At 36.6% G+C, this 26,109-nt stretch overlaps 1 protein-coding gene across 4 annotated transcripts; it reads right to left on the bottom strand.

Moving 5' to 3' along the window:
* Nucleotides 1-3,354: 3,354 nt before the first annotated feature.
* On the bottom strand, nucleotides 3,355-24,582 carry LOC144434584 (uncharacterized). Of its 4 annotated transcripts, none has more exons than XM_078123055.1 (18): nucleotides 24,464-24,582; nucleotides 19,526-19,702; nucleotides 18,167-18,391; nucleotides 17,466-17,690; nucleotides 15,680-15,904; nucleotides 14,658-14,897; nucleotides 13,976-14,206; nucleotides 13,379-13,501; nucleotides 12,289-12,525; nucleotides 11,702-11,938; nucleotides 11,145-11,381; nucleotides 10,558-10,794; nucleotides 10,004-10,240; nucleotides 9,377-9,487; nucleotides 8,540-8,677; nucleotides 6,707-7,045; nucleotides 5,757-5,984; nucleotides 3,355-4,940 (listed from the first exon to the last, which is right to left on the bottom strand). In XM_078123055.1, exons 2-18 carry the CDS (start codon nucleotides 19,700-19,702, stop codon nucleotides 4,830-4,832), a joined length of 3,558 nt encoding a protein of 1,185 aa, XP_077979181.1. In that variant the 5' UTR covers nucleotides 24,464-24,582; the 3' UTR covers nucleotides 3,355-4,829. The 4 variants fall into 4 exon arrangements, with proteins under 4 accessions (XP_077979181.1, XP_077979178.1, XP_077979177.1 ...); XM_078123052.1 differs by having other exon boundaries at nucleotides 11,145-11,371; nucleotides 11,923-11,938; nucleotides 13,112-13,501; XM_078123051.1 differs by having other exon boundaries at nucleotides 13,112-13,501.
* Between the last annotated feature and the right edge of the window lie 1,527 nt (nucleotides 24,583-26,109).

The following is a 26,109-nucleotide window of genomic DNA, read 5'->3' on the forward strand; positions in this document are numbered from 1 at the left end:
ACGGGTCTACCTGTCATAAGCAACTGAACTGTAAAACACTTTTAATTGAGTTGACGAATTATAAAAAAAAAAACCCTCCAATCTAGAGACACCAGTGGCAATACATTCTCTTGTTCCCGTCTGGAAGGTTGGGGAATACCCCAATACACGAGTATATCTTCCCAGGATGTCTTGCCACCACTGACAATACATTGTGTGGTCGATTTGGAGGTGGGAATGTTGACTGAATGGGTTGGCAATCATGCTGTGTGGTGTGTGAATGTGTCAACTGGATGACAATGGTGATCGTCCACAAACAGAAAGTTGTCAATCTTTTCTGAATACTAAACCGTAAACGCAATGTGCCAATCACTGCCATGCACAGCTACAGAACAGTGTTAGTCAGTTGACACTTGACACAATACATGGTCTCACTCGCTTCTTGTATATACGGCTCCTTCACGACTTTCCAAGTATGCAGGTGTTCATCGTTGTTATACGCGAAATTGTTTGTAGCTCATAACATACTACCATAGAGGTAGAAACACTTCCTACCTCCATGATACAACTCACAACGATCATGAAAACTATTTCCAAACTTGTACAATCCAACAAAATCTGGTTGTCAATGAACTGTCTAACTAGTATCGGTAAATGCAAACTGTAAACTTCAATATTGTTTTCATATAGAAATCTAAGGAAACAAGCAAGACACAAAGAATACGATGTCGCTGTACACACATGCGCACATTCATCAATAAGGGCGGCCATACTTTATTGTTTAATTTCTCATCGTAACACTGTAAAATGACGGGTATGTCGGATGTTAAAAAAAAAGAAGAGAAAAAGAGAGAAAGAATTAAGGTGTAGCTGTCGATGATACTTTCAGTTTATAATAATACACTAACAGTCTGAATGTAACAGTCTTACAGTAAATAAGCAACTGTGAATCAGTCATTAAAGCTCGCGAATTTAACGATATTGTTCGTTCAACTTCAGATACGCGCTTGTGGGCCCGCCATCTTCTTCATATCTTACCATCATGTTGTGACTTTTTCTAATTCTGCCGTAGAGTGCAGTTTTTAGCATATCGCTAGATTGAAGAAATAATCGGTTAATTAGGTCATGAAAAGTACAAAATTAATTAGTACAGCCGCCCTAAGCCCAGTACTTGATGACGCGTACGATCCGGGATAAAAGTGATTTATTTCTGAGTCCTTGATTCTGGCTAAAGTGTAAAGAACTTATCACAAGTTGCACCGCTTCTGAACAAATCATATGTTTGTGACCAAGTTGATTAAAATATTCTCGCTAGTAGCGATTTGAAAACTTATTAGTGATAAAAATCAAAAGATCAATAACTCTATGAATGCATGTCTTTTAGAAAACTTGGAATTAGCGACATCAAAACTGAAGATGAAATATCTGCCGCTAGAGGGCGCCATTACTAAGAAAATGAATTTCCAGAATAGTAGAATGTGCATGGTCTTAGTTAAGCACATACAATGTACTGCAATTATCGAGTCTAATCATAAATTTTATAAAAATATCAATCCTTATTGCTAAAAATTTAGTGTGCTCTTCGTTCAAGTGGCAATCAATTGAACATAATAAGGTAAAGACAATCTTAAAATTGCAGTGTAACCAGCAAAATGTGTGTGATTAGTCAGTTTAAAACCCCAATATCTACAACTGAAACTGCTATAAATTCCTATCAATATCCCACAAGTTTACAATTGATGACTTGTAAGGTGGCCAAGCAGTTAGCTAGTGTTCCCCTTAACACTGCAGTCTTGGTTTGAACCAGCCCAGAGTCAGCTGGGTTTGATTAAACATTTCCTAGATCTGTATATATTAAAGGGGGTGATGCTCAGTTTGACCCTACCAAGCAATGCCGGTTTTCTCCAGGTACTCCAGTTTCTTCCTGCTTTACCACAGGGGCACTTAGATGCTCCACAAGTTGCAATATTATTTGAATTTTAGAATTTAGTGTGGATTAATAAAGTATATATTATAATAAAAAATTATTGGCGAAACTAGAATACGTTTACACATGGATAACAAGATACAGTACCACCAATGACTAGTACACAGGTAGTAACTCAACCAATGACTAGTAAACAGGTGGTAACTCAACCAATGATAAGTAAACAGGTGGTAACTTAACCAATGACTAGTAAACAGGTGGTAACTCAACCGATGACTAGTCAACAGGTGGTAACTTAACCAATGACAAGTCAACAGGTGGTAACTCAACCAATGACTAGTCAACAGGTGGTAACTCAACCATTGACTAGTCAACAGGTGTTAACTCAACCATTGACTAGTAAACATGTGGTAACTCAACCATTGACTAGTAAACAGGTGGTAACTCAACCAATGACTAGTAAACAGGTGATAACTCAACCAATGACTAGTAAACATGTGGTAACTCAACCAATGACTAGTAAACAGGTGGTAACTCAACCAATGACTAGTAAACATGTGGTAACTCAACCATTGACTAGTAAACATGTGGTAACTCAACCAATGACTAGTAAACATGTGGTAACTCAACCAATGACTAGTAAACAGGTGATAACTCAACCAATGACTAGTAAACAGATGGTAACTCAACCAATGACTAGTAAACAGGTGGTAACTCAACCAATGACTAGTAAAGAGGTGGTAACTTAACCAATGATTAGTAAACAGGTGGTAACTCAACCAATGACTAGTAAACAGGCGGTAACTTAACCAATGACTAGTAAAGGGGTGGTAACTTAACCAATGACTAGTAAACAGGTGGTAACTCTACCAATGATTAGTAAACAGGTGGTAACTCAACCAATGACTAGTAAAGGGGTGGTAACTTAACCAATGACTAGTAAACAGATGGTAACTTAACCAATGACTAGTAAAGAGGTGGTAACTCAACCAATGATTAGTAAAGTGGTAACTCAACCAATGACTAGTCAACAGGTGGTAACTTAACCAATGACTAGTAAACAGGTGGTAACTTAACCAATGACTAGTAAACAGGTGGTAACTCAACCATTGACTAGTAAACAGGTGGTAACTCAACCAATGACTAGTCAACAGGTGGTAACTTAACCAATGACTAGTAAACAGGTGGTAACTTAACCAATGATTAGTCAACAGGTGGTAACTTAACCAATGACTAGTAAACAGGTGGTAACTCAACCAATGATTAGTAAAGTGGTAACTCAACCAATGACTGTCAACAGGTGGTAACTCAACCAATCAGGAGGAATGAAGTATATCACAGAAACATTTCAAGGTTTTTTTTTCAACAAAAAAAGGTAAAAACTGATTTAAAAAAAATAGTTCATATTATGGGACTTTGCAGAATAACTCAAAGAATCAAGTAAATGGTGAAATTTACAATCTTGTTTATTGTCGCTGTGATCAGAAAGAATAAATTCAAGTTGTTTTTTTAATATATTCAGAAAGAAAAATTACAACATTGCACCATAAAGTTGCAAAACTTGTCTATTCATAGAAACATTTGGATCCAAATACTTTGCTATCTGATAAAAATACATGTGAAAGGAAAGCTGAGTACAAAAGAAAAAGTACTACATATTTGGTTTTAAAAAATGAATGATTGGAGATTGTAAGATCAGTGCACAAAAATAGCCAACATCACACAAAGGGCATTTCATGTTTTTTAGAATATAATAATACAAACAAAAAGACCACACACATCTGCTTGACTAATGCAATTTTAGTTGAATTACTTATCTGTTAAGTAAGTTCCATGGCTCTTGAATAGTTATTTTTCTCAGTGTCTTTCTCTCCAACATATACATAAAATATATATGAAAATCGTATTTAAATTTGGAATATGATTTTTTTGAGGTGGAAAAAAAGTGCACAAAAAATCCAGATTCCACAACAAAATTGTGTACAAACGATTTTTTAAATGCCTCTATTTCAGTATGACTGTAAAATTACCTGACTACTATCTTCCATATTCATTTACAAAAATCTCAAATATTGACAAAAATGGTTAATTATGATATTAATATTGGTACCGCGGCTGGTTGACATGTCAGAAATATTTGGCTATTGACTGTTAAAGTGCCCCTGTCATCAGAGATACAACGACATGACTGTTATGTTTATGAACACTTTTCCCGTTCAGTTGGCATACCGGTAGTGTCTATTCTTAAAAGCAAAATGGCAAACGTATATCACGCTGGAAACCAACCTGATGTGACTACAGTCACCGTTATTCTGAAAACATAACTGGTAATGTTTTAAGAATTTCTGGTGAACATCCAGGACTTATTCTAATTTCTGTTTTAATCAATCTGTACACAGCTTTCAAACTAGACTGCTATTTCTGACTTATGGTAACGAAAAGATCACCTTGTCAGGCAAAGGGGATTTTAGTTATTTCCAGACTAGTCATTCAATAAATCTGTATCATCCAAACGTTTCCACGACATACATGTACAAAGACTGGATATTACATTTTTGTGTGGCAACTAGGCACTCATTATTACTATGTAGTCTCCAGTTCACTGTATAGCCAAGATTAGCATTCATCATGTATGCCTCCCTGATGACTATTGCACTTACAGCACAAGATCCAAACATACCTACAGCACACAAAAAATAAAGAATAATCTCTATATATTCATTGCAATGGTGACCACCACCCCTCCTACCTCCAGGCATAATGTGTCTCTGTATAAATTTTGCATATTTTCTATTCCCTGAATCAGGAGATAGCTTAACTCATTTGAAACCCACTTTGGATGAAAATCGCATCACTGTAAAGTTCTCTTGTTATTCTAGATTATTTGGGGTTTCAACTTCTCAGGTGAAAACCCTGCTCTTGTTTATACAAGAGGAACAACTGAAGTGACATCGGATTTTGAACACGTTCCTGACTTGACATCACAAGTGTAACCAGAAGGACAACAATGCACACCATCACTGCAGCATTCCGCCTGTGAATATAAGGAAGATAATATTAGTCAGTCTCAGGAACATAACTCGGCTATTTTACAACATAGACAGACCTATCCACTCCAGCTAATGACAGTTTGTAAAGGATGCTGATATTGCTGACAGGACTCTGGAGATGACAGAATGGTTATGAAGAATCCACCATTGGTAATGGACAGCAGCCATATTGTTCTGTATATAGTTGTGCACATCAAGTAACTCAGATAACAACAGTTACAGACAACTCACATGTTGTAACAGACAGCAACCATATTGTTCGGTTGATAGCTTACAACATGCATCAAGCCAATGACATGACAAAGGTAATAGGCAACTCACCTGTGGTAACACAAAACCATATTGTCCAGTTGACAGTTTACAAAATTTGTTATCAATAGCATAAATAGGTCAGATGAAAGCTGTTACAGACAAACTCACCTGTAGTAACAGACAGCAACCGTGCTGTCAAGTTGATGGCTTGGAACATATATCAAGCCACTGAGATGACAATGGTAATATACATATACAACTCACCTGTGGTAATGCAAAACAACCACATTGTCCAGTAGACAGTTTACAACATTTATTAACATTAAGTAGCTCAGACGACAACAGTAATGCACAACTCTCAACTGTGGTTATGAACCACAACCTTATTGTCCAGTAGTCAGTTTTACAGTATTTCTTACCATCAAGGCACTGAGATGACAATGGTAACAGTCAACTCAACTTTGGTAGTGGACGATAACCATACTGTCCAGTTTATGACATTTATTGCCATCAACCAACTTATATGACAACAGAAACATATAACTCACCTGTGGTAACGGACAACAACCATACTGTCCAGAAGCTAATTTACAACATGTATTGCCATCGGGACATTGAGACTGGTCTGGACACATGACAGCATCAACGTAGCCAACAAGACCTGGTGTTTTCTCAAACCATGGAATGAACATAGCACCCCTGATACACTTTCCAGTTTTAATGTCACATTTCATATAATCTGGACAACAATGTAGTTTATCTTCACAACAGATTGCCTAAAAAAATGATAGAAGTTGGGTCAATCAACAACACTGAAGAGGAAGATACAGCAGAAACATGGAATAATCACCAAAAGACTGTGTATCATACACATTTTGTGTTCCCTAAGAATGACGTAGATAATTAAGAAAAAGGCTTCCCACAGACCATTCATTACAAATATAAACAACACTACACCCCTGCCGACAATCAGGCACCAGATAGCACAAACATCACCATGGCGACCCATGAAAGTGCTCAATATTAATTTACCACGTACAACAAGTAACTACACAGGCAAGTGTTAAAAGGAAAAGTTCAATCAGACTTATTACTGTCATTAGTACATTTGTATTGATTACTGTTATCAGTCCAGTCAGATTTATCTATGCCTTTCGTACATTTTACTGATTAACAAATACAATGAATGTCAAGACAACGATACTGTGGTATAAGTGATGTCATCATCAGAGATTTTCCCCTTAACATTTGCAAGAAATCCCTAAAATGGCGGAACACATGTAAAGTGCAGTATGGCTCTTTCAATACAAGATTTCAAAGTTCAGTATATTACAATATGCTATTGTATCACCCAATATCTTATGTAAGCTGACAGCAGTATTAAACCCATACAAATGTACTAAATGCAGAAATAAGCCTGACTGGATCTTTCCTCTTGAGATATACACATACTACAAAGTATTGAACATTTGTGGACAATCCATAGATATGTACTTACCTTTTCAATCGGACAACAGGCAAACTGGCCATTAGGCATCTCACAACAGGTATTTTTGTCGGGACATTTGGTGCGTTCATCAGGGCAGGTCACTAGTCTGACATCCCTAAGAGCTGGCTGCTTCTCAACCCATGGTAGGACATGGGTATTTCCCTTAAGACATGTACCAGCAGATACATCACATTTGTACCCCGATGGACAACAGTGAAGGCCATCACTACAGCAAACTGCACTTGGCAAAGGACAACAGCCATACTGTCCAGTTGATAACTTACAGCAAGTGTTACCACTTGGACAGGAGGAACCATCTGGACACGTAACGTCTGTCACAATTTCTACCTGCAAAGATAAATATTCAAATGTGTTATATTCATTATCATAACCACAAGAGTCTGAATACCATTTATTTTTCTCATTTCACATGAAGGGGAGACCATTTCATTTTAGTTGGAGTCACAAAAGTTAAATGGTGAGAAGTGGCTTGTTTGGAATCTGCTGGTTTGAGCCTCGTCAATACCTTGGCACCTACAACCACAGATTTAATTGTCTAATTCTGATAAAAAAAGTTCTGATCAGCAGAATTTCTAGGCAACTGTTGCAAGGGTTGTAATAATAACCATAATAAGGTGTTGCACTGTCTTAGATGGTGATTTTGAGAAAAGGACAAAGTTACACATATAATATTTTATTTGGAAACTATTATCAGGTCAGGTTTGTTCCTTATAATGCAAATAATAATGGTTGTCTATGAAAAATTTAAGAATTGGGAAAATATTGTTGAATTATGTTGACAAACTGACCAACCTATCCAGTCAGACAGTACGTCATTAGTCATCAACTTACAAATAATGTCTTGTACTATACTTTAGTGAAATGCTAAAAATACCTTTAGGACTCGGGTACATTTTACCAATGCCCTATGTTTTATAGAAACATTGTTCAATCAATTTAAAACACAATTGTAGAAAGTAGAAATTATTTCATATTGTCAAGGAATAATTTCAAAAGAAGTAAGAAACTTCTATTACAATACACATCATAAAAGTGAACTTCCATTATGGTATTACATAGAAATTTCATTTCACACTTAACACACACCGAGGAAAAGTTACTAAATAGCTGTGGACTTCCCATTTAACTTTAGCCTAAGGTTCACATAAGTAATCACTTTAATAAGACTAATAATAATAACTTTATTGCCAGAAATTATGGCTCTAAACTTATCTACAAATGTACAAAATATCGACATTTACAAGTCACATGAGCCAAAAACAGATAAGGTAGAGAATTACAAAACAAATTTCTGGCATGGACAAATGTCCATTCTGTGCATGTGTTTGTAATTTCCTCATCTACTGAAATGTCACCATTCATAAATATATTAGGACGCAACTAATGTACGAACAGACTGGACTTGACATTAAAGTACTTTGTTTCCAAAACTAAGGCCTCAGCTTATCCTACTAAGTGTAAGACTGATAATAAATCTGATATCACCATCTCATCTAAAATTTAGTAAACCATTAAAAAAATTCTAAAATGAATTTTCCAAACAAAATATATGAAAAGTTGAAAAGATTGGGATTACGTATATGGAAAATCATTCTTGTTCTAACGCTGACCTTGCATTCAATGATGCAGAAATAAACCACAGGAGAAGTTTGTCTGGATCAAACTACACAGCCACAACCTAGTAACCAACATATGGTAACAACTATAGAGGGCGCCATACAACATTCCCTGGATAAGTTACTAGTATGTCACGCTATATCAAGAGATTTAATGATTTTACATATATTGTAAACACACTGTGAAAAGCTAAGATCTGCTCACTTGACTGACTGATGTTGCTGGAATATGTGTCAATGTTGGAAGAGTCTTATCACCGTCGTAACATTTCATGGTACCCTTGGATTCTGAACACTTAAAACCATTGGGACAGCAATGTACCTTATCCTGACAGCAGACAGCCTGTGACAAAAATATTCCTAAATATAATCAGAACATGTCCTCAAAATACAAGATTTATTTCTTACTCACTACATGTACAGTACTACCTACTACTCAAACCAAATGCTCTTATATGTGTAATTACCATGGAAACTATCACCACTGAAATGATTCACCCTTGAATGGATGTTAGATCATAACAAATATGACGAAGATGAATTGAATAGGAGACATCACTACTGTCTGAAATGACTATGCTCTTGAGGAATTATGACTATGCTCTTGAGGGATTAATTTCTTTTGAAATGTCACAACTATTCTATTCAATGACATATATATATATAATTATATATACGGCTTGAAACCTGTTACTTGTGAAATGACTCCACTGTTGAAGGGCTCCATTACTCATGAAAAGTCTAAAATTACTTCGGGATTTACATCTGTACATGTATATGAATGTATATTCCCACAGCTTGTAATACAGCCAATTCTCCTGGAAATATCCAACTTTAACTATTACTTCATGACTGAAATTTGTACAAGGAACGACTGAACCACTGGAATGGCCTTCTCCTTGAAATGACATGTATGATACATGGACCTATCTCCAATGAATAGACTTTACAAGGAGCTAACATGGACCATTTTTCTTTATAAATGCAAAGACGATGTCACCATAACACACAAATTAGACAATTACAAACACCTTGCACTTACATTTTGAAAAGGACAACATCCAAAAAAACCTATGGTTTGTGACGGACAGCAAGTAAAGCCTTTAGGGCATTGCTGAAGGCCACCTGGACAGACAACATCACTTAGATCACTCTGTGGAAAATATTAACTATTCGTTACTTACTGACACCTTTAAAGTGTATGGTCACAGTGACCATACTGACACTGTTATATGTATTCTGAAGAAGGTGAATGAGCAAATCTAGAAAGATAAATGACGGCTCATATGAAAAGTAAGCTGGTACAATTATGTAACATATTAATATAACCCTTAGGTGATTGAGTTCTAGTTCAAGGTAAACAATACAGTTCCTGTTCAAATCTGCATAAGTGAGTATCTTTTCACAACCATAGATCATTTTTATAAAAAGGCATTCTTTACCTAAGACTACTTAGTAACTTGTCCTTTAAACCAAACTTCTTTATACACTGGATTAGTTTGATTAAGTATAGATTAAACATATGAGAAAATTACCCTCTCAGCATTCTGTATTTTAGAGAGGGCCTTTTTCTCATGCAATGACATAATTCTTTGTATCTTGGCAGATAGCTGGAATAGGTTTTGTCACACGACAAAACTAATATATTTAGAGTGCAAGCTTTACTCACTTTTGGTGGAGTAGCTGGAAGTTTCTCTAACCAAGGCAATGCTTCATTTCCCTTAAGACATGTACCAGCAGATACGTCACATTTGTACCCTGATGGACAACAGTGAAGGCCATCACTACAGCAAACTGCACTAGGCAAAGGACAACAGCCATACTGTCCAGTTGATAACTTACAGCAAGTGTTACCACTTGGACAGGAGGAACCATCTGGACACGTAACGTCAGTCACAATGTCTACCTGCAAAGATAAATATTCAAGGTGATCACTGTAGTGGTTATCCATGCACATGTGAATACATTTTTGCAAATAGATGACATGATTCTAAAGAGTTATCAAAAATATTTGATGTGACTTGCCTTGTGCTGAAAACATGTCAACCTGCCTGTTAAGTGGTAACTATTATTATAACACCAAGGAAATGAACTAGTGCTGAACAATATTAACCTTGGGTATCAAGAAGGTTTTGAAACCAAGGCAATGTTTTTCTTTGCTTAGAATGTCATATCTGCCAAATGTACTTGTGATTGGTGATGTACATTTTAAATTTCGCTCACCTTTGGCGGAGTAGCTGGAAGTTTCTCTAACCAAGGCACTGCTTCATTTCCCTTAAGACATGTACCAGCAGATACATCACATTTGTACCCTGATGGACAGCAGTGAAGGCCATCACTACAACAAACTGCACTAGGTAAAGGACAACAGCCATACTGTCCAGTTGATAACTTACAGCAGGTGTTACCATCTGGACAGAAGGAACCATCTGGACATGGAACCTCAGTCACAGTGTCTACCTGCAAAGATAAATATTCAAGGCACAATCACTGTAGTGGTTATCCATGCACATGTGAATACATTTTTGCAAATATATGACATGTTGCCTTAAACAATTCTAAAGAGTTATCAACAATATTTGATGTGACTTGCCTTGTGCTGAAAACATGTCAACCTGCCTGTTAAGTGGTAACTATTATTATAACACCAAGGAAATGATCTAGTACTGAACAACATTAACCTGGGGTATCAAGAAGGTTTTGAAACCAAGGCAATGTTTTTTTTTTGCTTAGAATGTCATATCTGCCAAATGTAGTTGTGATTGGCGATATCACATTATGAAATGATGTACATTTTAAACTTTGCTCACCTTTGGTGGAGTAGCTGGAAGTTTTTCTAACCAAGGCAATGCTTCATTTCCCTTAAGACATGTACCAGCAGATACATCACATTTGTACCCTGATGGACAGCAGTGAAGGCCATCACTACAGCAAACTGCACTAGGCAAAGGACAACAGCCATACTGTCCAGTTGATAACTTACAGCAGGTGTTACCATCTGGACAGAAGGAACCATCTGGACATGGAACCTCAGTCACAGTGTCTACCTGCAAAAGATAAATATTCAAGGCACAATCACTGTAGTGGTTATCTATGCACATGTGAATACCTTTTTGCAAATCGATGACATGATTCTAAAGAGTTATCAAAAATATTTGATGTGACTTGCCTTGTGCTGAAAACACATCAACCTGCCTGTTAAGTGGTAACTATTATTATAACACCAAGGAAATGAACTAGTTCTGAACAATATTAACCTTGGGTATCAAGAAGGTTTTGAAACCAAGGCAATGTTTTTCTTTGCTTAGAATGTCATATCTGCCAAATGTACTTGTGATTGGTGATGTACATTTTAAATTTCGCTCACCTTTGGCGGAGTAGCTGGAAGTTTCTCTAACCAAGGCACTGCTTCATTTCCCTTAAGACATGTACCAGCAGATACATCACATTTGTACCCTGATGGACAGCAGTGAAGGCCATCACTACAACAAACTGCACTAGGTAAAGGACAACAGCCATACTGTCCAGTTGATAACTTACAGCAGGTGTTACCATCTGGACAGAAGGAACCATCTGGACATGGAACCTCAGTCACAGTGTCTACCTGCAAAGATAAATATTCAAGGCACAATCACTGTAGTGGTTATCCATGCACATGTGAATACATTTTTGCAAATATATGACATGTTGCCTTAAACAATTCTAAAGAGTTATCAACAATATTTGATGTGACTTGCCTTGTGCTGAAAACATGTCAACCTGCCTGTTAAGTGGTAACTATTATTATAACACCAAGGAAATGATCTAGTACTGAACAACATTAACCTGGGGTATCAAGAAGGTTTTGAAACCAAGGCAATGTTTTTTTTTTGCTTAGAATGTCATATCTGCCAAATGTAGTTGTGATTGGCGATATCACATTATGAAATGATGTACATTTTAAACTTTGCTCACCTTTGGTGGAGTAGCTGGAAGTTTTTCTAACCAAGGCAATGCTTCATTTCCCTTAAGACATGTACCAGCAGATACATCACATTTGTACCCTGATGGACAACAGTGAAGGCCATCACTACAGCAAACTGCACTAGGCAAAGGACAACAGCCATACTGTCCAGTTGATAACTTACAGCAAGTGTTACCACTTGGACAGGAGGAACCATCTGGACACGTAACCTCAGTCACAATGTCTACCTGCAAAGATAAATATTCAAATCTTTCAGTTTGTTACACTAATAATCTATTTCATATGCGAGTTGTTAATTGCAAATATTTCTCTAATTTGATATGCAAGGGAGTCTACATACCAAATCTTTCCCTTGTTGGTTGTTGAAGAAATTGTTTTGATTTTACTTTCATATGGAATATCTATCTTATTTTACAGATGTGACCTGCTACCTCTTCTGTACTTACTCACGACTGATAGCGTTCACTTTCATGATCTTTGTGCTATCAATTAAAATCCATTTATGAAGACAACGATAGAATCTGTTTCTATCAGCTCATTAATTAACATAGCAAAGATTTCCAACAAGTGAGCTTATGCATGTATGTTGACAGCAGATATGAGTGGTGCATATACATATTTTGCAACCTATTCTTTGCGGCCGTGAAGTGATATGGAAAAGAATAATTGCACACAACAATGACAAGGCTTGATCATATGAGGATGATGTGTTGTCACTGAACCAAGTTGGCATGAATCTAACAAATGATCATTAAAAATGCATTTGCAGACATGCAAGTTCAAAGCCTCTATCACAGAGATATTTCAACTTACAGCAGCTGCTGTCTTTTTCACCATTGGTATTGCTGTGCCATCATTTTTGTTACATTGTGTGCGTATAAGATCACATTCAGAGCCAGATGGACAACAATGCTGTTCATCAGCACAACAAACAGCATCAGGGAATGGGCAGCAGCCATAGAAACCAGCTATTGTGTTACAACACGTGTTGCCATCAGGGCATTTCTGCTGTTCCCCTGGGCATACAACATCATCAACAAAAGTGATGACATCATTACCAGAACTGATGATGTCACTCACTGATTTTGCCTGTGTCTTCTCAACCCATGGGAAAGTGAGATCACCCTTGTTGCATTTGCTATGGGGCACATCACAAGTTGTTCCCTCTGGACAGCAATGGAGTTTATCAGTGCAACATACAGCCTTGAAATAAAATAAAACAGAAAGTTGTTACAACATAACATTTCTTCTACTGCAAAGTAAAAACACAGCAAATAGTCTGCAACATTTGTGGTTGATCTTTACATTTATAATTAGACAAGAGATGCATTTCATTGTAGAAGGAAATATTGTGCAAAAGCACCCTGGGAATATAAACCTTATGTTGTCTGAAAAGATAGCATAGACTTCATCTGAACAGCTTTAAGACACGGGAGACTTATCTGGTATTATGATTCTGAAACTTAAAGACCACAATACTTAAAATATTTGCAAGGAAACAATATGGTATCTTTACAACTATACATATCATAGTTGATTATCAGAAATCTCTTTTAACTAGCCTAAACTTATTGATAACCAGAACAGGAAGCTAACATAAAAAGTTTCATTCGAAACATCAAAGTCTATCGATATGATTAGTTTTATTATTTTTTATCATTTCAAATTTGATTCTACCTTGGGTAGTGGACAGCATCCGTACAGCCCAGTTGATAAAATACAACATGTACTATCTTCTGGACACTTAGACTTTTGATCAGGACAGATATTATCTTGTAACACTTTCATGACTGCCTCTTCTTTCTCAAGCCATGGGAAACTGAGTTCTCCTTTCACACACTTCTTTGCTACTGCATCACATGTTGTTCCACTGGGACAGCAGAAGTTTTGATTCGGACAACAAACAGCCTAGAAAATATACATTTGAAGGGTGACATACATGTAATAGGCTTATAATATATTTAATTTATTACCTAATGTGAATACAATAAAATATATGACGTACAGAGGAATTGCTTCATAGACCAAATGAATTTACAAAAAGTTGGTCATTGGCCATATATGCCAAATAAGATACAAAATGTATACTGACATGAAAAATTCACCAGGGGTGTTCTAAGGTGCTTGCTACAATCAAGTGGCCATTCTGTCAAGATGGTTGCTAATACAGGTTTGATTGTAGTAAGGGTTAAAGGAATATCAAATTTTAGTAGGTCACAAGAAATTCCTACATGAAAATGGTGAGTCAAATTGACTTGAGGGCACCTTGTTATGTTAAGCATGCAACCTGGTGGGTCATTTCTAGCCATTATTTGACTCATAACTAATTGGGGAAAATTCAAATAACACTGACACTCACATTTGGTAGTGGACAACAGCCATATTGCCCTGTCAAAGTTTTACAGCATGTGTTACCATCAGGACACTGGGATTTGTTGTCAGAACATTCTACTGCAGTTACTTTTGGTATAATAGCTCCTGCTGCACTAGTTTTTCGGACCCAGTCCATACTGAAATCCCCTTTGTTACATTTTCCTCCACTCACATCACAAGTTGTGCCACTTGGACAGCAATGGAGGTGATCACTACAGCAGACAGCCTGGCAAGATAATATGAAAACTATGCATTACCTACCATACATTTACAAGATATTGCAATTTCATACAGAATTGTTAACTTGTTCATTGGACTACAGTATACCTTACATTGCTGCCAATAGTAAACGTATGGAGCTCAGGCATTATACTAGCCCACAGAACAGAAAGATGTTACATATGTACACTCCTCATCAAAAAAGTCTCAGCAATAGATGAATCATATGATTTTTAACAAAATTCATTATTAAATGACATTTTTAATTACACTGTAGGTTGTCATTACAACCATTAATGGAAATGATGGTACGATACAAGTCACAAGACAAACACCATACAAATAACAATACAACAAATATAAAAACAACAGTGGATGCCTCTGATGTAGGTTCACATGATGCATATTATCAGTTTGTCTATAGCTGTGGAAGTTATAATGTAACAGTAACAGTCAGACTCCATTTATATAATGTGTAGCACTCAATCAGAAAACAGACTTAAGGGATCAAGGGCTCATTTGGTGTTTATACTTTGATAAGTTACTGATACTCATTACAGTGTATGTCTTTGAATGAAACTTGTCTCACTCCTGCTTACCACAAACAAGCAAATAGACTGTGATATTTCAAAGTTGGCAGAATGCAATGAATAGAATGTTTAAGTGGATCAAATAAGTCCATCTATTGGCAAAGTCTGACACTCTATAAGCTTTTATGATCAGGAATGCAGAATTCACCTTGTAGTTAAAAGTGAGTGAATGCAAGCATGTACACAATATCAAACTTACCTTTGGCAGTGGACAACATCCCCATTGTCCAGTTGTTAATTGACAACAGGTGTCACTATCAGGACACTGTGACTGGCCATCAGGACAAACAATTGCGTTGACAGATGTTGCCTCATGTTTCTGGACCCAGTCCATACTGAAATCTCCTTTGTTACATTTGCCTTCACTCACATCACAAGTTGTGCCACTTGGACAGCAATGGAGGTGATCACTACAGCAGACAGCCTGTCAAGATAATATGAAAAATATGCATTACCTAGTCAGTACAATATAGTTCTTTTGGAATGGTTAATTGGAAACAAAAGCGACATTTCAATTCGTCTACTACAGATCTTGATCATGCAAGTGGGAGACGAATCGACATGTCGCATCTGTTTCCAATTTACCATTCCAAAGTAACTATATTGTACTGTCCCATTGATTATTGGAACCATGAACAATATATTCTCCATTATGCATTACTTACCATACATTTACAAGATATTGAAATGTCATACAGTCTTATTAACTTTTTCATAGTAAAGACTACAGTACACCTTACATTGCTGCCAATAGTATCAGACATTACACTAGCTCCACAGAACAGGACAATGTTACATAGTATATGCATGCACACTCCTCATCAAACAAATTGTAGAGATTCAAAGTTTAATACAGACAAACTTTTGACTAAACCACACATTACCAAGTTACTGCAATTCAAGCAAAACCAAAGGATACATTGATCAATGTAAATAAAAGAAGTGAACTGTATGTTTTTTTTAACAAACTCCATTATTATACTTGGACTTTTTTATTACACTGTAGGTTGTCATCACAATCATTAATCTAATCTGAATCTAATTTACTTATATAGCGCATTCCATATAACTATCACAATGCGCTTGACAAAGCACAGAAAAACGAGTACAAAACAGACTCAAGCGAAAGTCTTACTGAAGAAATAGGTCTTAAGACCTGATTTAAATGCCTGGAATGTAGCGACACTCTGCAGATACGATGGCAGAGCATTCCACAAGTGTGGGGCACAAATGGAGAATGCTCTGTCACCATAATAAGCAGTATTGCTGAGTGGTTGGTGTAAGTAAATTTTGTTCTGTGAGTTACTGCGTAAACCACGGCTGGAGCTACGACGGGTAAGTAACTGACTAAGATAGCCAGGTGTAAAATCATGGAAGTACTTAATGGGAACTATAGTATGATACAAGTGACAAGACAAACACCAGTGGGTTTGCTTGAATGAAGTAGGCCAAGGAAAGACTTCACACAAATACAAAATTTGGTAAAAATAACAATGTAACTGATACAAACACAGCAGTGGGTGCCACTGATGTAGGTTCACATGATGCACTTTGATCAGTTTGTTTATTTCTGTGGAAGTTATAATGTAACAGTAACAGATCGACAATAATGTGTAGTGTTCTATCAGTAAATCATTATGGGATCAAGGGCTCATTTGGTGTTTATACTTTGATAAGTTACTGATACTCATTACAGTGTATGTCTTTGAATGAAACTTGTCTCACTCCTGCTTACCACAAACAAGCAAACAGACTGTGATATTTCAAAGTTGGCAGAATGCAATGAATAGAATGTTTAAGTGGATCAAATAAGTCCATCTATTGGAAAAGTCTGACACGCTATAATATTTTATGATGAGGAATGAAGTATGCATCTTGTAGTTAAAAGTGAGTGAATGCAAGTATGTACACAACCATTAATATGAACTATAGTATGACACAAGTGACAAGACAAATATAAGTAATGTACACAATATCAAACTTACCTTTGGCAGTGGACAACATCCCCATTGTCCAGTTGTTAATTGACAACAGGTGTCACCATCAGGACACTGTGACTGACCATCAGGACAAAGAATTGAGTTGACAGATATTACCTCACGTTTCTGGACCCAGTCCATACTGAAATCTCCTTTGTTACATTTGCCTTCACTCACATCACAAGTTGTGCCACTTGGACAGCAATGGAGGTGATCACTACAGCAGACAGCCTGTCAAGATAATATGAAAAATATGCATTACCTACCATACATTTACAAGATATTGAAATGTCATACAGTATCATTAACTTTTTCATTGGACTACAGTACACCTTACATTGCTGCCAATAGTATCAGACATTACACTAGCTCCACAGAACAGGACAATGTTACATCGTACATGTATATGCATGCACACTCCTTATCAAACAAATTGTAGAGATTCATAGTTTAATACAGACAAACTTTTGTCTAAATGACACATTTCCAAGTTACTGCAATTCAAGCAACACCAAAGGATGCATTGATCAAGCTAAATAAAAGAAGTGAACTGTATGCTTTTTTTTGTTTTTTAAACTCCATTATTACACTGGGTCTTTTTTATTACACTGTCAGTTGTCATCACAACCATTAATGTGAACTATGGTATGACACAAGTGACAAGACAAATATAAGTAATGTGATAATGTACACAATATCAAACTTACCTTTGGCAGTGGACAACATCCCCATTGTCCAGTTGTTAATTGACAACATGTGTCACCATCAGGACACTGTGACTGGCCATCAGGACAAAGAATTGAGTTGACAGATGTTGCCTCACGTTTCTGGACCCAGTCCATACTGAAATCTCCTTTGTTACATTTGCCTGCACTCACATCACAAGTTGTGCCACTTGGACAGCAATGGAGGTGATCACTACAGCAGACAGCCTGTGCAATCAACATACCATTATCATAAATATATCATTGTCATCATTATTATTCATATATTCAACGTAAGCCTTCATCGCTTATCATGTCCACCATGATGTACCTATGTATACTGTATGTTACTTGAAAATCTTCTGCTTGTTTCTTAGATATTTCAAGTGTTTTCGGTTGCAAACCTGGTGTCTTTTTAACCACCTAGTGGTATACAAGCTTACAAAAAAGCTATTTCATAAAGTAGACATAAAGTTGTGGCTCTTGTAAAGTCACTTTTCTCACGTGCAATAGACCTTACCAAAACGTTACTATATAAAGTAGCCCTTATGCTGTGCTTATTTATGTGTATCAAACTCATTCTCACAGACTCTCATTAGTTGTGATTTTGCCAGGGTGTACATGCACTCTATACAATGCATGTGTATATCCATATTAAATTATACAGGAGTGTTTACAACTTACAATAAACAGGGTTAAAATATAAACTTCTATGCTTTGTAGTCAGACTTAGCCAAGTGAATTGTTTAAGTTACATTTTTCTACTGATTTCCATTGGTCTAACAGACTGCCACCATATAAATACAACTGGTAGTCTATATATACAATGTTTAGTAGTGTATATGCTAGCTGCAATAATTGTAGCGTTTTGCTGTGATTTTGAGGGCTTTTTAGTCTGTTTTTGTGCCTTTTTATGTTCCGATGTTTAACCTGAATCAAACACTACAATTCGTGTAACACAAACGCAAATAGATGGAGGCAATTCAGATCTGAATGGCAAAGTTGGGCAGATTTTTCTGCAAAATTACGCCTTACCTGTCAAAAAATCAGACATTTCATAACGCCAGCAAGCTCCAAGAAGTGTTCAGAGGTACCCCAATTCCGTCAAAATCGGCAAATGTAGCAATGCATGCTGCATTTTGAAACGGGCAGCACGCTGACATCTTGCTCACGTTTTCAACATGGTCTCGTCTATTTCAATTTGCGTTATAGGAATCGGAACGTAAAAAGGCACAAAAACAGCCGAAAACACCCTCAAAATCACAGCAAACGCTACAATTATTGCAGCTATGTATATGCATGCCCCTGACTACTGACACTGTTAATTCCATGCCCTGGATTAATAACATAACAATTACCAACCTTTGGAAGAGGACAACAGCCATATTTTCCTGAACTTAGCACACAGCATGTGTTTCCATCTGGACACTGGGATTGACCATCAGGACAAAGGACTGACTGAACTTCACCAGGTGTGAAGTAAAGTGTGGATGCAGTGCACTGTGACACTACTAGCAAGGACAAAACTAACGAAATCATCTGAAAGGGAGAAAAACATACTTATGTAATTACGCCGAAATGGAAATGAGTTTAGATGCATCTATTTGTATGTATATAAACTTTATCTACAACAACTTTCACAATAGATGCAATCATTCTTAATCTACTGTACAACAGTTTGCTGTAAGCCTGTGTTTCCACATGTACAAGTGCACATGTAATTACTGTATTCTAAAGTTATAGTCACTTCGTAAATTATAATTCCAATGACTTAAATTGAAGCAAATGAAAGCTTTATTAAGATTCCATTTCTATGTATTTCATATTGAATTTAATTTATCAAAACGTGATACGGTTGTTCTTTTTGAACAATTGGTAGTAAATATTTTAAAGCAAAATGCTGTAAGTACATATTCGGTTGGAAATATAAAATGTTCTTCTAGCATGTATCATGAGTTATCAGCACGTTATCTCAAACTGACAGAATTTCAACCCATTTTTGTAGGTCAAATTTTCTCCTTCAGATTAACAATGTGTGTGAATATATAGAAGTTGAGCACAGTCTTGTAGACAATCATAATAAATTATGTGTATAACAAAAGAAACACGTCAACAAATCAAAACTGTCGGGAGAAGAGAGTCACTTTTTTCAGCTCAAGTATTTAACTGTCAATATTTTTGACAGGTGTCATACTACTATAGTTTAAGTTGACTTGCTGATACATATTCCGAGGATAAGTAAAATGTCACCCTACATGTTACATGTAAACTGGAAGGGAGATGCTGTCTCCTTTATGCCACTCTAATGACTTAACAGCTGAAAAAAAACCCCAGAAATTTAATCCCAGGTTCTGTCATTTTAGTGTGGCCTTATCAGGGAGGCTACAGATTACATACACTCACTCATTACTCAGAACTTACTTTTTCTATAGCCTTGCAAGGCACGTTTTTCTCACCAAAATATTAGTCCTTATCAAAACTAAGCCTCTATGTTTTTAAGCCTTATTGGTTAACTATCTTTATCCAAGGTGAATTAATATTATCCAAGCGTCAACAACCGTGTATGGTGACCTCTTTGAATATTTCCTATTTGTTTTGTAAATCATTATGCAAATAAAGGACATGTCACAAGTTATGACCTTGATGTCTTGAAAAAATTGAACAAAATTTTAAACCGTAAATGTATGTGCAAAAGTGTAGTCAATGAATATTGCTGTAATATTTTATATTTGTTTTCAATCTATCATTAACATGTACTTTTAGTTGACAGCTTAAGAATTTTCTCAAAATTGTTGATTTGAAGTGACTAACACTATAATAATTGCTGTTCTGTAACCAACTGCATGTTGTTCCCATCTTGGGTCAGATCAGGTCAGGTCAATCCCTATAAGCTTCTTCTCTATGACTAGAGAAGAGTTTCAGTATAACATTTGTGGCTCCATAACTGAATGTATCCCAACTTTATATTTGATACTACACACAATATCTAGATATACTTAATAGTGAGGAGTCGGCAATGATTAGTTCTGATGTCTATTTTATAAGCTACAGGTAACATTCTAGTAAAGGACTATGTTTCAATCCCAGGTTCTCACATGAGCGTTGTCTTATCAGTGGAGCCGTGAGGATTACACAGGTCATTCTTTCGTTCTAGACCAACTTTCTCTAAAGCTCTACTAGACAGCTGTTTTTGATACTAACTACATATTAATCCTAACTCAAAGAGGGCCTTTAAGTTGTCACAAGTATATGTATATGTGCATAGTTGATTTGGGAGGGGGGGGGGGGGGGTTATTTCTGTTTCAGGACCATCAATTAAACTACTATAAATGATACTTAATTTATAACACCTTGACCAGATTGTCACATTTTTTTTAGCAGCTTGATATTTTTGTCAGTCAGTCAGTCAATGACATTGTAATGTTTATTTTGAAATAAATTATATCTGCTTGCCTAAAATTTAAATTAAAACATGACACATTTACCACATGAATACATGTAGAAATGATGGCAACACCCCTCAAAATATGTCACAGTGTACACTTCTCACAATGACAGCACCCATCCCTCAAAACATATGACTGCACATGACAGCATCCACCCCTTAAAATACATCATGACAGCATCCACCCCTTGAAATAAATTTTGCAGAGGTAAACACTTCTGTGATCAAAAGGGAATATCTAAGTTTCAACGAATTTAAGATGTTTCTTGTGAGATTTGTCATAAAATGTGATATGGAAATTTTCAAACTTGTGCTGCTGTCATAAATGTTACTTAATAAAAATTGAAGTGAAAAGTTACAGTACTCAATACACTATCAAGGTTTCATCCTACCATCCTCAACAAAGGGAAAGTGTGTGTTAATTAACATTCCAAGCATTGGGTTCCTTAGTGCCTAAGGTGTGACTCCGGTGAGATTCCTATCCTAATATGTTCTTACAACTATACATTCCTATTTGTGCTACTGATGTCACCTTTATGAATACATAAAATAGTTCAAATTATCAACTAACTGAGAAATTTGTTCTTTACTGCTCTAAAGGCCCAGTTACACGATGCAACTCATGAAGCAATTCGTCGCATGCGATGAGGCTTGCAACTGCGACGGGAGCGCGTACACGATGCAACTAGTTGCATGGTGAGTCGCAAGAGCTAACTGTTGCACATGCGTAAATATATAAAAGTTACAGGTCATCGAGGTCAAGTCTTCTTGCGGCAGGAATTTGGCAAAAATGCTATGAAATTGCTAATATTTACGAATAAAATGACTGAAAACTTGTTGAGGTATTGATAGTAAAACTCTATTCAATTCGAAGTTCGTTTAGGGCGATGTTGATCTTTCCGATGTCGCTACTTGCATTCAAGTTGGAAATAAAATGATATTCAGCGGAAATCAAGCATTCATAGACATTGTATACTATTTATAAGTGGTAATCGTGGTGATAAATCGAAATTATATAAAAAATACTTGCTGAAATAGAATATTTATACTAAAAACATGGCGGCCATAACATTGAACGTCATTTGACACGTAGGTATATGTCAAAGGTTATTGCTTGCGACGCGACGAAGTGGTTACACGGTGCAACTCACGAAGCAACTCGAGAAGCAACTTGCGACGCGTCGCAAGGAAACCGACATGTCGGTTTCCTTGCGACACACCTTGCAACGTCGCATGCAACTGCGACGAGGCGGTTACACGATGCAATTCGTCGCATGCGACGAATTGCACGGTGCGTTGCTAGTCGAGTTGCATCGTGTAACCGGGCCTTAAACGATACCTGATTGGATGAAAGTCCAGGAGAAAAAAGTTTTAAAAATTTTGTTCACTTTGTTGGCCAGGCCATCTGAAGCAATACCAATTGTATTATTTTAACTATATAACACTGCTAGTTCTATATTCACAACTTTGCAATGATAAATAATGCTGACCTTGGTATTGTTATATGTATTAAATTACTCTATTAAATGTATGCAAACCAAACAACAGTCCCCATAAGAATAAACTACTTTCAAATGTCATTTATACCAATGTATTATTTCAGACTGTCACACTATTTAATTTCACATAAACAATATATATGTATGTGAAACTTTTTAAGGGGTGGATGTGTGCTGTTATGAAGATGATTTCTGTTCATTGGTTTATAAACTTATGTAATATTAAAGGCCATCTCAATTTGCCAGCTCCTCTTCAAAAGTTGCCTTGACAAGTTGGTATTTAGGATATGTATCCATGATGCAAGTTCAGAGAGTGTTCATAGAAAGTGAAACCACTGTCTATGATATCATTTGTCGGAATGTTAGCACAGAAAAGTCAACTTATCTAAATTATCTTGGAGCTCTAGATTGTTTAAAACTCAGACCACTATTAGTGGTCTGGGGCACAATGGGCAAGATATTATCATTGAAATTTAAAAGTTCCTTGGACCAGGTGGTAGAAATGCTAAAAACTGAATGAAGTGTGAGTGGAATCAGTTCAGTAAAACAGTATTTTTATGTAATGTAATTATGTTGTTCGTGTTTACTATATAGACCTACGCTCAGCAGCCTAAGCATGGAGGTAATCTTACGAATCATGGCTCCTAATCAAAATATATCTCCAAGGCTACTCAAGCAAGTAGAAGGCATAACTTCTAAGTGAGTGCATTACTATTAGACCCCAAGGACCTCGCCAGAACCGACGAAGGCCATGGAGATGTCTGCCATTATCACTCCAACACCAGTCCATGTAGTAGGGGCCACTAGCATAACAATGTAAGCCATGGTTACAGCTGTACTTCGAACTTCGAAATTGTTAACGGCGCCGTTACGTTGTAAAACTACAGGTAATCGTTAGGGGGTCAGGTTAGGTCATGCCAACGAGCTCTCGCAGTTGCAACATGTAACTGTTACTAGTGGTAGTGGTACACAGGCGTGCTTATAATCCTCACGATGGTCATGGACGTACTTGGAACATTGCATTCCGTTCTGAAATTAATTTACCTATCATGCACATACAAGATACTGATTCCCTCCACATCTTTCACTTTATCCCACTCTCAGCAACGGCAGTCGACAGTTAATATCTCAGTCCTGAGTCGAGCAAGTGACTCATGACTTTCATTTCCGTGTTACAGCATGGATGTATTAGTGAGACTCTCACTAATACATCCATGGTTACAGTTATACGTCGTAATTCTTGCCGCGAACAGATACATAGTGAAGGTCAGTTATCTGTGACGTAAAATTACATCGCTAAGTGGATTCATTCATTAAAACAATAACATGTGGAATATTATTACTATATTTCCATACCTTTCGTTTCCCCCTTTTTTTCAGCTGCAGTAGCTACGGTAAATCTGTCGGCGGTACACTGCAGTCGAGTCAGCTGAACAATGAAACACGTGACTAATAAACTCGTGATACAAGTAGTCATGTGATGTTCATTATTTGACCTCCCTTGCTAGTTGTGTCACACTCGTGTCACTGTCACGTGTCACTGGAAGCTGGTACCACCATGCCATGGTACTCTGGCCGACACATGTCATATCCGTTCAGATATTTGCTAAGCTTACATAGCACAGGGTGCTCAGGTTTTAGTCAAAGTTATTTTTACGAAAACACACCACAAAAAACGCAAAATTCCTCCTCAAACAAAGAAACAAACAAAATAAACAAGTAAAAACACAACAACAGTAATATAATAATAACAACAACAACTTATAAATACTGACAACATACAAAACGGTAATTATAGTAATAACACTATCAACAATGTTGCTATGCGACAAGATTTACAATAATGGTTTCCTATATTTAAGGGTATGCACATTGTCAAGCGACATAATGCAATCAATTGAATATGAATATGTTATTAGTATTATGTTGTTGTTGTTGTTGTTGTTGTTGTTGTTGTTGATATATTTTAATTTATATTTTTTTTGTTTTGTAATGTGATGTGTTTTCGTAAACGGGACTTTTACTTATACTATAGCCCACAGACAAGTAAGAAACTTGTCTGTGCTTAGTCTGAGCACCATGTGCCTATAGTGCGAAACAATTACATCTAAACAAATTGTGAATGCAGTGGTCGGTATCGGTGACCATGGTGACGCGTACTTAAACTTTCTGAATATCCAAACACATATTTACGTGAATGTTTTGTACTACTTACTGCGAGTACTATCCTTGAATCGAATCTTAGCCCACAAGTCACAGTGATGTGGTTGATAAGCGACCAAAGGGATCAGCACAGGCCCACGTCTCTTTGACCAGAGTCTTTGACGTCGCCTCTCCTGCCACAGGTACTTGTGATAAGTCATAAGGTTCAGACTGTAATTAATAATTATATATGGTATAATAATTAGGGTAATAAATACTATAAATGATAATAAGATAATTTTAGCACATTTTCAAATAGACATATTGTTTTAAGTAATGTCGCTGGTTTGAGTGACATTTGACGAAAATTTTACACTCAGATCTCACCTGCGGCACGCAGCGATCCACTGAGTATTGAAGTGCGCCCCCTATCGCAGTTATGTATTTTTTTTTCATTCCGAGGGATGGGCTCCTTAAACAGCCTGTCATCTTTTGATCTTATTTCTATTGTTATCGTTTTCAGTATCACCTCCCTCTATTTTCACCAACCACTTAATTAGTAATCATAGGTGAAAATTCATATTCATGCCAATCGACAAAATCAACCCTAAGTCTAGTGATAAGCCACTAAATTGTGACTTGTCCCTTGTGTAAACTACCATGCACGTGTTACTAGATTTGAATTATGGTGACAAATGGGGGGGGGGGGGCTAACAATTCTGATCTTCATTTTGAAATCATTGCAAGTAGTGCTCGCCTACGACTCGTATTAACCATCGTCGTAAACCACTAGCTTCTTTAACGACAACAGCAATTCACGTCAATTAACTATAGTTTCCATGATTGTGGCATAAATCGCT

This window comes from Glandiceps talaboti, chromosome 4, assembly GCF_964340395.1.
Source record: "Glandiceps talaboti chromosome 4, keGlaTala1.1, whole genome shotgun sequence".
In the NCBI taxonomy this organism is placed as follows: Eukaryota; Metazoa; Hemichordata; class Enteropneusta; family Spengelidae; genus Glandiceps; species Glandiceps talaboti.